At 47.7% G+C, this 13,849-nt stretch overlaps 1 protein-coding gene across 1 annotated transcript; it reads right to left on the minus strand.

Annotated features, from left to right (window-relative positions):
• Window positions 1–8,525: 8,525 nt before the first annotated feature.
• LOC142445100 (uncharacterized) lies at window positions 8,526–13,297 on the minus strand. Its single transcript, XM_075546633.1, has 2 exons — window positions 13,039–13,297; window positions 8,526–9,214 (listed from the first exon to the last, which is right to left on the minus strand). Exons 1-2 carry the CDS (start codon window positions 13,295–13,297, stop codon window positions 8,526–8,528), a joined length of 948 nt encoding a protein of 315 aa, XP_075402748.1.
• Window positions 13,298–13,849: the final 552 nt, after the last annotated feature.

Genomic DNA, 13,849 nt, shown 5'->3' on the forward strand with positions numbered 1-13,849 from the left:
TGAGGAGTGAGCACTAGAAGTGATTGTGATTTCACAACACATTTGAAAGGTGATTCCACCATGTGGGGTGGGAGCCAGGGAAAGCTCTAAAATTGATGTGGCCATTTGTGTGTACGATTGTCCTTGATAGGATCGAGCAATTGAACTAGTTTAAATCAAAATTAGGCCAGACCTCTCTTTTGACCCAACATGAATTTGGTCTGTGCTCAAATATGTCTCAAGTGATTCACAGAAGAATTTTCTTGTCTGGCGCTTAAAATCTTGTTGGTGTTTTTATTCTTTCTTACTCTTAATGCTTCCAGTGAGTGTGTTCTCTTCCGCGCTCAGCTCAGGCCTAGGCCGCGTGCTTGCTCAGTGGGCGTAGCGGCTGCGTCCTGGTCTCCTGCTCTCCTCGTGCTGGTCCAGCTGGCGGTGCCTGGCGTGTGTTTCTCGGGTCGCTGACCAAGGGCCTTGACCTCCTTCCCCTTGTCGACTTTCCTGAGGTTTTCCTTCTGGGTCTGGTGGATGAGAGGGAGAGCTCGAGCAGGGGGTTTGTGGACACCTCGGATGTTGGGGAGCTTGGACGCAGCACAGCCAGTGAAGTTGGAAGTGTGCAGCCGTGACACCCGCACCTCCAGTCCCTGCAGCGATTTCAGCAGCGTTTCCTTTTCTTGTCGAAGGGTCCAGGTCATGGCCGTGACCGTGGCTGTGCTTTTCTCTCATTTTTATCTGATCTTATTGTTGTTTTCATCTTTAGGTCCATTTGGCTTTAGTTTTCCATGTGTCCGTTGGGCCCCCAGTTTAGGAAGCGCAGAGGAGAGGATGTGCAGATACACTAACAGATGCAGTGGATCATTGGGGGTGGAGGGTGGGAAGGAGCATCCGGGTCGCGGAACTAGGGGACATTCCGTGGATGTGGTAGGGTCGAGGGAGCATTGGAGCGCATTGTGAGTGTGTCTACACAGCTCTTGTTAGAAGCGTTTAAACAGTGGAAGTCAACGTGTATGTATATTACATGGAGTAACCTGCTGAAAGAAAGAAAGCCCACGTGACTCATGATTACCACGCGCGAAGGAGGAAACGTTTCCGTTAGGGGCACTGAGTCCATTTCCACAGTGGTGGAACAATTTGGAGAGGGAGAACAACCATGTTTGTTCTACATGAAGAGCATGCGCAGTGGCAGTGGATTATACACAGAGGAGTTGTTGAACTGGGGAAAGCTTGGTTGTGCATATTTGTGTCTAAATTAAAGAAATTACACAAATAACAATGAGTATGGGGGAAAAGAAAATGTTCTAAAACAGATTGTCGTCAAGATCTTAACTCTTGATATCATGGAACTATTGCAATATACATTAGATGGGTAAAGTGGGCAAATGATCCTAATAGTCTTTTATCCCTGCCTCCAAGGTGTGACTTCCACTTTGTCCTGGTGAATTATTTGTTTCATATACGTTTATATTCTATTGACCTGTGTTAAAAAATCATTTTATTGGGGTATCTTTACAACTCTATGACAAACCATACATACATGCATCGTGTCAAGCACATTTGTATATTGGTTGCCTTCATCATGCTCAAAATATTTGGTGTCGACTTGAGCCCTTGGTATCACGTCCTCATTTTCCCTCCCTCCTTACAAACCCCTCCATTATGAACCCTTGAAAATTGATAAATCATTATTATTTGTCATGTCTTACACTGTGCGACGTGTCCCTTCACCCACTTTTCTGTTGTCTATTCCCCAGGGTGGAGGTCATATACAGATCCTTGATATCGTCCACCCCCCCTTTTTATCCCACCTTCCATCTACCCTCCTGCTATCACCACTCTCACCACTGGCCCTGAAGGGATCATGTGTTCTCGATTCCTTTTATTTCATCTCTTATCTGCAGCAGTGTACATCCTCTGGTCTACCCGGATTTGTATGTCAGAATTGGGAGTATGATAGTGGGTGGTTGGTGGAGGAAGCATTGAAGAACCAGAGGAAAGGTGTACGTTTCATCGTTGCTACATTGTACCCTTTCTGGCTCATCTCCTCTCTGGCCAGTGTTTTTGCCCCCTGGAATTTTGAATCCATGTTCATTGGGGATATTTGTCTGTAATTCTGAATTCTTGTGGGATTCTTGCCCGGTTTCGGTGTCAGAGTTATACTAGCTGCATAAAAAGGGTGCAGGCGTTTGCTGTGTTTTTCTCTGTTCTGGAACAGTTGTGTAGGATTGGTGTCACTTCTTTCCTGAATGCTTGGTAGAATTCTCCTTGAAGCCATCTGGCCTGGGTGATTGTTTTGTTGGCAATCCCTTGATAACTTGTCTATTTCTTCTATTCTTGACATCCACCTGCAGTAGTCTAGGGAGGGATTGTTTTTCCTAGTATTTGTCCGTGTGTCCCAGTTTGTTGAATCCATTGGAGCAAGGCCTTTGTAGTACTGTGTAATTATCCTCTTGATTTCATTAGGGTCCACTGTAGTGGCCTTTGTTTTGTCGCTCATGCTTGCTATTGACATTTGTCCTTTCCGCTCATTGGTTAGGTGTGCCAGCTTTTAGCTGCATGAATCCCTCCCTCCCCCTAGCTGTATTAATTTCCCCCATAGTTTTTTGTTTTCCCTCTCATGAATCTCAGTCCTGCTCTTTATTATTTCTTTTCTTTTACTCTTAGTAGGATTGTGCTGTTGACTCTGCTCTAATTGCTGTAAGTTTTGTGTCAGCATAGCAGTCCTAAGTCTCTCTTCCTTTGTCCTGTGTGCCTGTGTTAGTATCAATGTTCCTCTGACAACTAAGTGACTTTTCTGTGTCCCAAAGGTTTTGGTATGCCATATTCTCATTCTCGTTGGTGTCTCGACACTTCCTAAGTTCATCTCTGACCTGGGCCAGTACCCACTTCTTTTGCAATAGAGAGTTATTAATATTCCAATGTTTCACCCATTTTATCTTAATGATCCTTTATGATTTCCAGCCTTATGGCATAGTCGTCAGAGGAAGATGACTGTATGATGTCAACGTGCTTGAATTCACACACGTTCAAGTTGTGTTCCAGCATCTGGGCTACCTTTGAGTACGTGCCATGTGGGCTTGAAAAGAATGTGGATTTGTCTTGCATGTGGGTGGAGAGCTCTTAAAATATCTATCAGATCCAGTGGTCTAATTGTAATGTTTTGATGTGTTGCCTCCTTGTGAAGCTTGTTTCCCTGTGATCTAACTTTCTGGGGGAGTGGTGTATTAAAGTCACCTGCTCTAATTGTTGAGCCTGTAGTTTCTTTGTTCATCTTTTGGAGTCTTTGTTTGACGACGTTCATGGGTCTCTCGTTTGGTGAGTATATATTTATTATGCTAACTGGTTCTTGGTCTACTGTTGCCTTGGGCATTGTATAGTGCCCCCACTTATTTCTTGTTATGACTTGCACCTTGTGATCAATTTTGTCTGAGATTAGGATTGCAACTCCTGCCTTTTCTGAATTGCCATTTCATTGGTATATTTTTCTGAACCCTTTGATTTTCAGCCTCTTTTTGTCTGTAACTCTAGGTGTGTCTCCTGCATACAGCAGATTGATAGCTTATGTTTTCTCAGCCAGTCTGCTGACCTCTGCCTTTTAATGGCTGAGGTTCAGTCCATTGATATGCAGGGTCATTACATCCATCTGTGGATTCTGTGCTGTCATCTTATACTTTTTGAGTTGAGTGTTTTCCCACCTCCCTTTCTTATCACTGTTTTGTGTGTGTATGTGTGTATGTTTCATTCTTGCCTTCTCCCTATCGTTCAGCTAATGCTCACCTGGGATACTGCATTTTCTTTGTTGCCGTCTGGGTGGGATTGTTCTGTGTGGTGGTCTCTTGTTTGTGCTCAGTGAGTGCTGTTATTCTGCCTATACTGGTTGTTAATTGTATTTTATAGGGCTGTATTGCTTTAATGTATTTTTTAAGTTTTTCCTTGTCTGGGAAGACTCTTCTTTTCGATAGATTATTTGGCTGGATAGAGTATCCTCGGGTGTGTGGTGTTTTCCTTCAATAGTTTGAATCTGTAACTCCACTCTCTCCTCTTCTTCATAGTGTGCGGATAGGTCTGAGCATTCTTTATTGGGTACCTTTATTGGTTACTGCTTGTTTTCCCCTGGTAGCTCTCATGATTGTTTCCTCTTGCTCAATGTTGGATAATTTTGCTATTATATGCCTTGGTGATTTCTTGGAATTGAGGCCAGTTGGCATTCTTTTGGCCTCCTGAATGGTTGCCTGGCTTTCATTCGTTAAGCTGGGGGAGCGTTCCTCTGAGACGTTCCGTGCTATTTTGTGCTGCTGACTTTCTTATTCATTGTGTCTTGTTCAGGTAGCCCCATTATTATAATGTCGTACCTGTTCACAGCATCAGACAAGGATCTCAAGTTTTCTTGAATTTCTCGGGTTACCTTATTGGACTTCCTTTGCTGTTTGTTGATCTGTCTGTCCGGTTATGCTCTAGGTCACTGGTGCAATTCTCGGCCTCCTCAAGTCTGCGGGCAAAGCCTGTGAATTTGCTACTGCATTTTGTTGTCTCATCCTTGGGTCTCATATTTCTCTTCGGTGTGTAGTCTTTATCTCCTCTATCACATCACCCTCTTCTTGTATTCTTTCCGTCCTATCCTGTATAACTTCAAGCAGCATTCTGAAGATTTATTTCTGTGGCAGGTCAATGTCTGCTTCTTCTGTGTACATTGTTTGATTCAGGACTTCTTCCAGCATTGCCTTTTTGTTTTGTGTTTCAACGTGGAGCTTTCTGGGGCTGAAGGCTGTTTACATTGTATTGTTTGAGAGGAGCCTTGCACCATTCTCCATAGAGTAATAGAAGCCTGGGATTTCTCTTTGGGAGACTCGTAGGAATGCTTCTCCGAACTGCCTGCAGCTAATAGCACTGTGGTTTCTGGGTACTGCTTTATCCATCCGCGGTTTCAGTCTTTTCCCAGCCAATGAGTATTCTGGTATTTGGAGGGCAAGTTGGATGGTCCTGTCCAGGATGCTGGTTGCGTATCTGTGGACCCACGAAGATGGGGCTGCACAGGATGATTTCACAAGTAGCCGGTTTGGAGTGGCCCACGGTGGCATATGGTGCTTACGAAGGTGTTCAGGGGTGCCTGCTGCAAGCAGGGTTCTATGGAGGGCAGTTGCATGTGCCCCTTTTGGTGTCGGAATTGCATTAGGTGACTGGATGCCACATAAGTCGGCCACTGGTTTTCACAGCAGTGTGGATTATAGAAGCCTGTTTGAGGAGCTGCGTTGGGCCATGTGAGGCTCTCCATCAGGCGGGAGGACGTTCTTTCAGCCACATGGGACCATGGAGAACAGGGATGGCCCTACTCAGGCACGTGGGCATACTGTGGAAGGTGGGCAGAGGTTCCCCATGTTACGTGGAACTCTGCAAATGCCGGGTAGGTTTTCCAGTGGCTGCATTAAAGGGCCTTGGATGGTAGACATGAGTTCTCTTGCAGAGGAACATGGGCGGAATTTCTCCAGCCATGTGTTTCTGCACAGAGGGCGGCGCTTCCCAAGCTGTGTTGAGGGCTGTGGCGGAGGTCAGATGCTTGCAGACATCCTCCCTTAGGGTGAACATTTGTCAGAATGCAGTGGGCCCCACTCCCTGCTGTTAAGGGAAATGGACAGATCTGCAATCATTGATTTCGCTCCTGTAAGACGGGTTCACACCCTACTGATAATGGCTCCTATGGAGATCCAGCTGCCATCCTGACTATAGGATCTGCCCATCTTGTCACATGTATACTCCCAATCCCTCGTCTTCCTATTGGGTGTATATGCCTAAACAAACCCCTCTCATTGCTGAATAACTTATAGTGCAACCCCTCCCTGTCTTTACCTGTGATTAGTGGGCTTGCACGCCCCCAAATATATATAGGCCTGGGTTAGCAATAGAGAGCTCTTGCTCTCTCGGCTCCTCCCTTGACCTCTCCTCAGCTCCCTCTCCTCCCCTGTTTCCTTTCCCCTCCTCCTACATCACTTCCCCTCTCTCGACGTGGACCTCAGTTGGGGCTCAGGTGCACATGCTACCATGAAATGTGTTTGACTCTATTATTGCAATATCTCTTTTATCTTTCATGCTCTCCATGACATATTGATATTATATATGTATGTATTTTATATATATGTCAACTGCACAATTGTACTTACTGAACCCATGATTAGTTTGGTGGCGCTTGCTCCCCCAAATTCATACCACAGAGAGCTGTCGTCATTTCCTAAAGGCAAAGTGGAGTGGCCTGGAAGCCGGCAGTTTCATGTCAAAATAAATAGAGGGGGGAAAAAAGTTGAGCCCACTGAGACTGTGGAGTAATGTGAGAAGAGAGGGAAATAAAAGTAAGGATAGAGCTGAGGCCTGATCATCTGACCGTGGAGCTGGAGAGCTTTAAACCCTGTCATCAGGTGGCGGCAAGCTGTGGCTGTGTTGCAGTAAAGCCCTTGGGCTGGCCAAAGGACTCTGTCTCTGGCCTCGACTGTGGCAGGGTTCAGGTCCAGCTGTAGCCAGCCTCCACAGTGGTAAACCTGGCAATATTTCTGAGCTGATCGTTTCCTTCTGCAAATTTACTGGGAGATTATTTTGACTCTTCAAGATGCGCAGTTAATGATTTTTGAAGAATTGTAGTTTGGTTTCTTTATTTGGAGCCTTTTAAATTATTTTCTTATTCTGTTTTCTATGAAGGGCGCTAGGAATTCCCATACAATGTTAAATGAAATTAGGCAATAGCTGCTCTCATTGCTATTCAGAGAATGAAATAGTTTTGAGATTACTGTACAACTCCCTCCATGTGTCTCCTGTGAAAGCAAACTGTAGTCACAGGAGCAGAGTGGGATGATGTCACGGCATTGTCTAGGTTGCCATGCTGACGGAGCTGATCCCCGGTCTCCCTGAGCAAGGACACGGGGCAGGTTGAAATCCCAAACCCTCTGGTTAGCAAGCTAGTGCATCGCCCTTGACCCACCCGACGGAACTGCCCCGGTTGGGTTTCCAGGGGTAGATGAACTTCGATCTTCTGGATCAACCAAACTTGGCCTTGATACATTGCTTGAATCTGTTGACGACAAACTCTGGGAGCGGGGCTAACCTCTCTTTTTCAGAGAGAGGTTGACCAGACATAATGTTCCCATGTAATGTCCTTGTCAGCTTTTGATGTCAACGTTGGCTCCCTGTAATGTGAGTTGGAGGTGTTCCCCCTCTTACTATTGTTGGCAGGAGTTGATTGCCATTGGTGGCTTTTCTTCTTTGAATGTTTGTGTTGGGTGGAGCACTATGATGGGTTCAGGGTCCCAGAGCCTGATGTCTTATCATGGACTTGTAAAGGGAAAGCACTCTGCAGTAACCCTTGCAAGAATATACCTGATTTTGGATACCTAGAGTCCTCTCAGTTCTGAGAATGCTCATCACCAACATCTTGGTTGTCGTGGGAGCTCCCAGGGAGGTGTTCTTGTGGCTGTGCCCTCTGGCGACAGCTGGTGGATCTGGGACGGACACCAGGCTTGCGCTAGGCTAGTCACAGTCTCTCCCAGGGACGTGTGTGTGGAACAGAGGAAGAGAAGCAGTGTAGATTCCCGGATAGAGAGTTAGGAAGCTCGAGACGCTGGAAGGGTTGGTGACGCTGTAGGTGTTGAGAAGTGGAGATGATTCGTGGTAGACATGGCCGTCGGGAACACCAACACTGTCATTTCAGCTCATCAAAGCTTTCACGGTCGAGTGTCATCTCTAAGGATACATCATTTTCAAGCAAGCAGTCTGCAACTGTTCTACTGCAGGGCCATTGCCCAATTCTCCTTCCTACAGACCATGAGGCCTGACGTAGGATTGTTGCTACGGTTTTAGACAGAAGCAGAATTCCTTCCCTAGTCCAGCTTGAGAAGTGCATTTAGGCAAAAGTTTACATAAATGATCCCGTATGAACACCGTGAAACCCCATCAGGTCCCAATGAACATCAACTACAGCGGCGTTTTAACCCAGAAACCCAGAGAGGAAAGAATCCGAGTGAGAACAATTCTGTCGGTTTCTTTAGAGCAAGTTTATTTAGAGGCTTGCAGGGTCTAGAGTGGACGTTGGAGGCCAGGTCATCAGAGCGAGCTGCTGTTCGAGAAGAATGTCCAGGAAAGGGAAGAAGTGTTGGGGAGCTTGGTGGCCCTGTAGGGTGTCAGGGCCCAGACAGCGCTGCATGTCAGGTGGTAGAGGTGCTGAGGGGAAGGAGAAAGGAAGAAGAGGAAGAAGGAAGAGGAAGTGGGGGAGGGGAGCAGTAGGCTTGGTGTCTTCCGAGCACCATCCTCATCCAGTGAGTTCTCTGGGTGTCTTTAAGGGCAGTGTTCTTAAGTCTCAGCAGAAGTGAGTCCATAGAGGAGTAATGGGAGTGAGGAGCTGGTTCCAAGATGGGTCACAGCAGAGGCGGAGACACTTAGTCTCTCTCAAGAGTGGGTGCCTTAAGCTGCTGAGTATCAGAGCTGAGGTGCCCTATGCCCAGTGGATAGACAACAAGCTATGTGGCTCTGGGTTCTTTAGTCAGACTGCTCCGGAGCACATGGAACCAAGAGCTTTAGATCTTGCACTGACAGCAAATGGGGCCACAGCAGCTGGCCTTGCCACAGCTGGACTGGCAGCTGGACTGCCCACAGCCCGAAGAGCAGCAGCAAGGTTTGCAGCAGCTGGTCTGGCAGCAGCAGGGCTTACAGCAAGTGGACTGGCAGCACGACTGCCCACAGCCCGAAGAGCTGCAGCAAGGTTTGCAGCAGCTGGTCTGGCAGCAGCAGGGCTTACAGCAAGTGGACTGGCAGCACGACTGCCCACAGCCTGAGGAGCTGCAGCAAGGTTTGCAGCAGCTGGTCTGGCAGCAGCAGGGCTTACAGCAAGTGGACTGGCAGCACGACTGCCCACAGCCCGAAGAGCTGCAGCAAGGTTTGCAGCAGCTGGTATGGCAGCAGCAGGGCTTACAGCAAGTGGACTGGCAGCACGACTGCCCACAGCCTGAGGAGCTGCAGCAAGGTTTGCAGCAGCTGGTCTGGCAGCAGCAGGGCTTACAGCAAGTGGACTGGCAGCACGACTGCCCACAGCCCGAAGAGCTGCAGCAAGGTTTGCAGCAGCTGGTCTGGCAGCAGCAGGGCTTACAGCAAGTGGACTGGCAGCACGACTGCCCACAGCCTGAGGAGCTGCAGCAAGGTTTGCAGCAGCTGGTCTGGCAGCAGCAGGGCTTACAGCAAGTGGACTGGCAGCACGACTGCCCACAGCCTGAGGAGCTGCAGCAAGGTTTGCAGCAGCTGGTCTGGCAGCAGCAGGTCTTACAGCAAGTAGACTGGCAGCATCCACAGGAGCCACAGCCTCCCTTGCAGCCCCCACACGAGCCACATCCTCTCTTGCAGCCCCCACACGATCCACATCCTCCCTTGCAGGCCCCACAGGAGCCACAGCCTCCCTTGCAGCCCCCACAGGAGCCACATCCCCCCTTGCAGCCCCCACAGGAGCCACAGCTGGAGCAAGAGCAGGCAGGCACACAGCAGCACACGGGCTTGCAGCAGCACACGGGCTTGCAGCAGCACACGGGCACACAGCAGCTCGAGCCACAGCCCCCACAGCCTCCACAGCCACCACAGGCAGAGCCACAGCCCCCACAGCTTCCACAGCCGGAGCCACAGCCCCCACAGCCTCCGGAGCAACCACAGCAGCCCATGATCCTGGTGGGTCGAGAGAGGATGGGTTTCCTTAGAGTATCAGAGAGTGAGGGAAGAGGTTGAGTGATGGGGTCTCTTGTGCCAGCAGCCCTTTATATCCCTCCCTGCGCTCTGGCTTCCACAGGCTGAGTTCCTTCTTCCTGTTCTGAGAACTTCCTGGGTCATGCTTGGTGCATGTGAGTGGTTCTTGTCCTCCTGAAGAGGCTCCCATTGGTTGTGGCATGTCCTTTCTGTGGGGCTAATTTTAACCTGTTTGCATGCTATCCATGGAAACTGATATCCAGTGGACCTAGCTTCTCTGGCATGCATATGCACACGTATGTTTCTTGCAGCAGTTTCCATGATAACATGAACACCCTTCCTACAGAGGAATGGATGAATGAACTCTAGTGTATTCATACCTTGGTATACTATACATCCATCTACAAACCACAGCACGTCTTCAACACCTCAAGACACAGACACAAGTAGACAATCAGGCTTAGCAGACTCTGTCCATCTTACAAAGATTCACATTTAATACCACTATTATTACCATGCAAGATCAAGAAAAAGAAATGTGGCTTGTACCCCAAAAGAGACGACTTTGATGTCTCTTAGAGGCATAGGGATGTGGGTGGGAACAAGAAGAGGAAGGGGCTGCATATTGAGGAAGACTGGGGCCCGTATAGACTCACATATAAGGAATGATAAACAGGTTTTTGTTGATTTAATTCCTTGGGATGGGTTCTGTAAATATATACTATGTGTTTCTTTCATATATGTAATAAATATGTATCGATGTACATAATATATTTATATCTCTCTCTCCAGACTCCTTGCACTCATCTACGTAGTGTTGTGAACGACTGAAAAATCAATTTTTAAGGGGGAATAGTAAAACTGATATGGACTTGGAGTTTCTATTGCCAAGCAAGTTCATCTCAAACAAACAAACAAACAAACAAACAAACAAACAAACAAACAACCCTCTAACAAAGAAACAAAAAAACACCATATATTCAGGGAGTCCTTAGTTGGAAAACTACTGAAACATCTGACCCAGCCAGGTTGATACAACACTCAGCTCTCACAGGTGAATATTCTGTAAATATGTCTGGGCTAAATAATGTGAATTGCGTGGTTTCATTCTTCCACCCCATTGTTGAGTTTTCTGGGCATTTGTTCTATCTTTCATCAAATGGAGAAACACATCCAGTGAAACTTTTCTGTGTATCAGAAAGAACTTCCTCTTTAGAAGTAATGAGAAATGAAGAAGCTATTCGGTGCCAGGCCTATTCATGTCCCAAGACTTACATTAGTTCCTAAATCGTATACTAGCCCCTAAGTTCGATACCATCCCCTAAGTCCGATACTAGTCCATAAGTGCTCTCTTAGTCCCTAAGTCGTATACTAGCTCCTGAGTCCGATACTATTCCATAAATCCTATATTGACTCCTAAGTCCTATACTAGTCCCTAAGTCCTATATTGCACCCTAAGTCCTATACTAGTCCCTAAATTCTATACTAGTCCCTAAGTCCCATACAGGTCCCTATCCCATACTAGTCACTATGTCCTATACTAATCCTTATGTCCTATACTAGTCCCTACGTCCTATACTAGTGTATAAGTACTATATTGGGCCCTAAGTTCTATCTATTCCCTAAGTCTCATGCTAGCCCCTAAGTGCTATAGTAGACCTTAAGTCCTATCGCAGTCTCTAAGTATTTAATGGGGCCTTAAGTCCTATACTAGTCCCTAAATCTTACACTGGGCCCTAAGTCCCATACTGGTCCATAAGTCCTATACTAGTCCCTAAGTCATATATTAGTCCCTAAATTCAATACTAGTCTCCAAGTCCCATACTAGTCCCTAAGTCCTATGCTAACCTCTAAGTCCCATACGAGCCCCTAAGTCCCATATGAGCCCCTAAGTCCCATAGTAGCCCCTAAGTCCTATAGTAATCTGTAAGTCATATAATAGTCTCTAAGTCTCCCTTCAGACTCACACAGCCCCCTGCCATGCACCGGAAGGCGATGCAGAATGCATGTATGTTGATCCCAGCTGGTGGGTCCGAAGTCGCATTGACGGACGGTCAGTGGAGTCATGGAAGGGCACCACGTTCTCTCAGGATTAGTAGCAGAATCCCAGCAGGAAAGAAGGCCAAAGGGCAGACCGAGAGGGAGGGCTCCAGGGTCCGCCTTATAAGAAGGCCACACCCCCTCAGAGGCATCATCAGGTTGTGACCGGATTGACAGGGTGGATGCCACCCCGACCTTCACCTACATCTCGGCTTGACACAGTTTTCCACCACACTTTCTGTGATTGTAGACTTGTCTGTTTCACTCTCCAGGTCGGGGAACGTTGGATGACTCTCATCTGGGTCTCTTTCATTGCGTGCATAGATGTTTGGAATGGCCAGGTCCTGTGTGCAATAGACACTTAATCGTCACATAACGGTCTTCCTTGTCACCTATGCCGGAGTTTACCTTAGAGTCTGTCTCATCAGAAATTCGTATTGGCCCTCTCCCCCCAGCTCTTAAGAAGCAGACAGAGACCATTGTCGTCCTGGCTATGGTGGATCAAACCCAGACGTGTCCAGTTGACCCCCCACAGACACGTCCTGAGTTTGTCCTGGGTGCAAATATGTCTTCCTGGTTCCATGACCGAACTGTCTTTTGGAATATTGAAGGGTTTTTTTCCTTCTTCCACATTACGTGGATTTCTGTCTTCAGACAATTATGAGTTTATCCTTATCACCTTCGAGCGATCTTATTGTTATTTTTTGTTTGCTGGTTTGTTTCCTTTTAGGTCTCCCGGCTGTGAAGCGCAGGAGGCGTGGATGCCTAATGATAATAACTGATACATGGGATTTAGAGAATGCACGGTGGGGGTGTGGGTGGGTGTGGGTGTGGGGGAGCGGGAGGGAAAGTGGACTGGGGGAGTCGATAATGAAGACAGGTGGGGAGCGAGCACTAGAACTGATTGTGATTTCACAACACATTTGAAAGATGATTCCACCATGTGGGGCGGGAGCCAGGGAAAGCTCTAAAATTGATGTGGCAATTTGTGTGTACGATTGTCCTTGATAGGATCGAGCAATTGAACTAGTTTAAATCAAAATTAGGCCAGACCTCTCTTTTGACCCAACATGAATTTGGTCTGTGCTCATATATGTCTCAAGTGATTCACAGAAGAATTTTCTTGTCTGGCGCTTAAAATCTTGTTGGTGTTTTTATTCTTTCTTACTCTTAATGCTTCCAGTGAGTGTGTTCTATTCCGCGCTCAGCTCAGGCCTAGGCCGCGTGCTTGCTCAGTGGGCGTAGCGGCTGCGTCCTGGTCTCCTGCTCTCCTCGTGCTGGTCCAGATGGCGGTGCCTGGCGTGTGTTTCTCGGGTCGCTGACCAAGGGCCTTGACCTCCTTCCCCTTGTCGACCTTCCTGAGGGTTTCCTTCTGGGTCTGGTGGATGAGGGGGAGAGCTCGAGCAGGGGGTTTGTGGACACCTCGGATGTTGGGGAGCTTGGACGCAGCACAGCCAGTGAAGTTGGAAGTTCGCAGCCGTGACACCCGCACCTCCAGTCCCTGCAGCGGTTTCAGCAGCGTTTCCTTTTTTGTCGAAGGGTCCAGGTCATGGCCGTGACCGTGGCTGTGCTTTTCTCTCATTTTTATCTGATCTTATTGTTGTTTTCATCTTTAGGTCCATTTGGCTTTAGTTTTCCATGTGTCCGTCGGGCCCCCAGTTTAGGAAGCGCAGAGGAGAGGATGTGCAGATACACTAACAGATGCAGTGGGTCATGGGGGGGGAGGGTGGGAAGGAGCATCTGGGTCGCGGAACTAGGGGACATTCCGTGGATGCGGTAGGGGCGAGGGAGCATTGGAGCGCATTGTGAGTGTGTCTACACAGCCCTTGTTAGAAGCGGTTCAACAGTGGACGTCAACGTGTATGTATATTACATGGAGTAACCTGCTGAAAGAACGAAAGCCCACGTGACTCATGATTACCACGCGCGAAGGAGGAAACGTTTCCGTTAGGGGCACTGAGTCCATTTCCACAGTGGTGGAACAATTTGGAGAGGGAGAACAATCATGTTTGTTCTACATGAAGAGCATGCGCAGTGGCAGTGGATTATACACAGAGGAGTTGTTGAACTGGGGAAAGCTTGGTGGTGCATATTTGTGTCTAAATTAAAGAAATTACACAAATAACAATGAGTA

The sequence above is a fragment of the Tenrec ecaudatus genome, chromosome 4, assembly GCF_050624435.1.
Source record: "Tenrec ecaudatus isolate mTenEca1 chromosome 4, mTenEca1.hap1, whole genome shotgun sequence".
Classification (NCBI taxonomy): domain Eukaryota; kingdom Metazoa; phylum Chordata; class Mammalia; order Afrosoricida; family Tenrecidae; genus Tenrec; species Tenrec ecaudatus.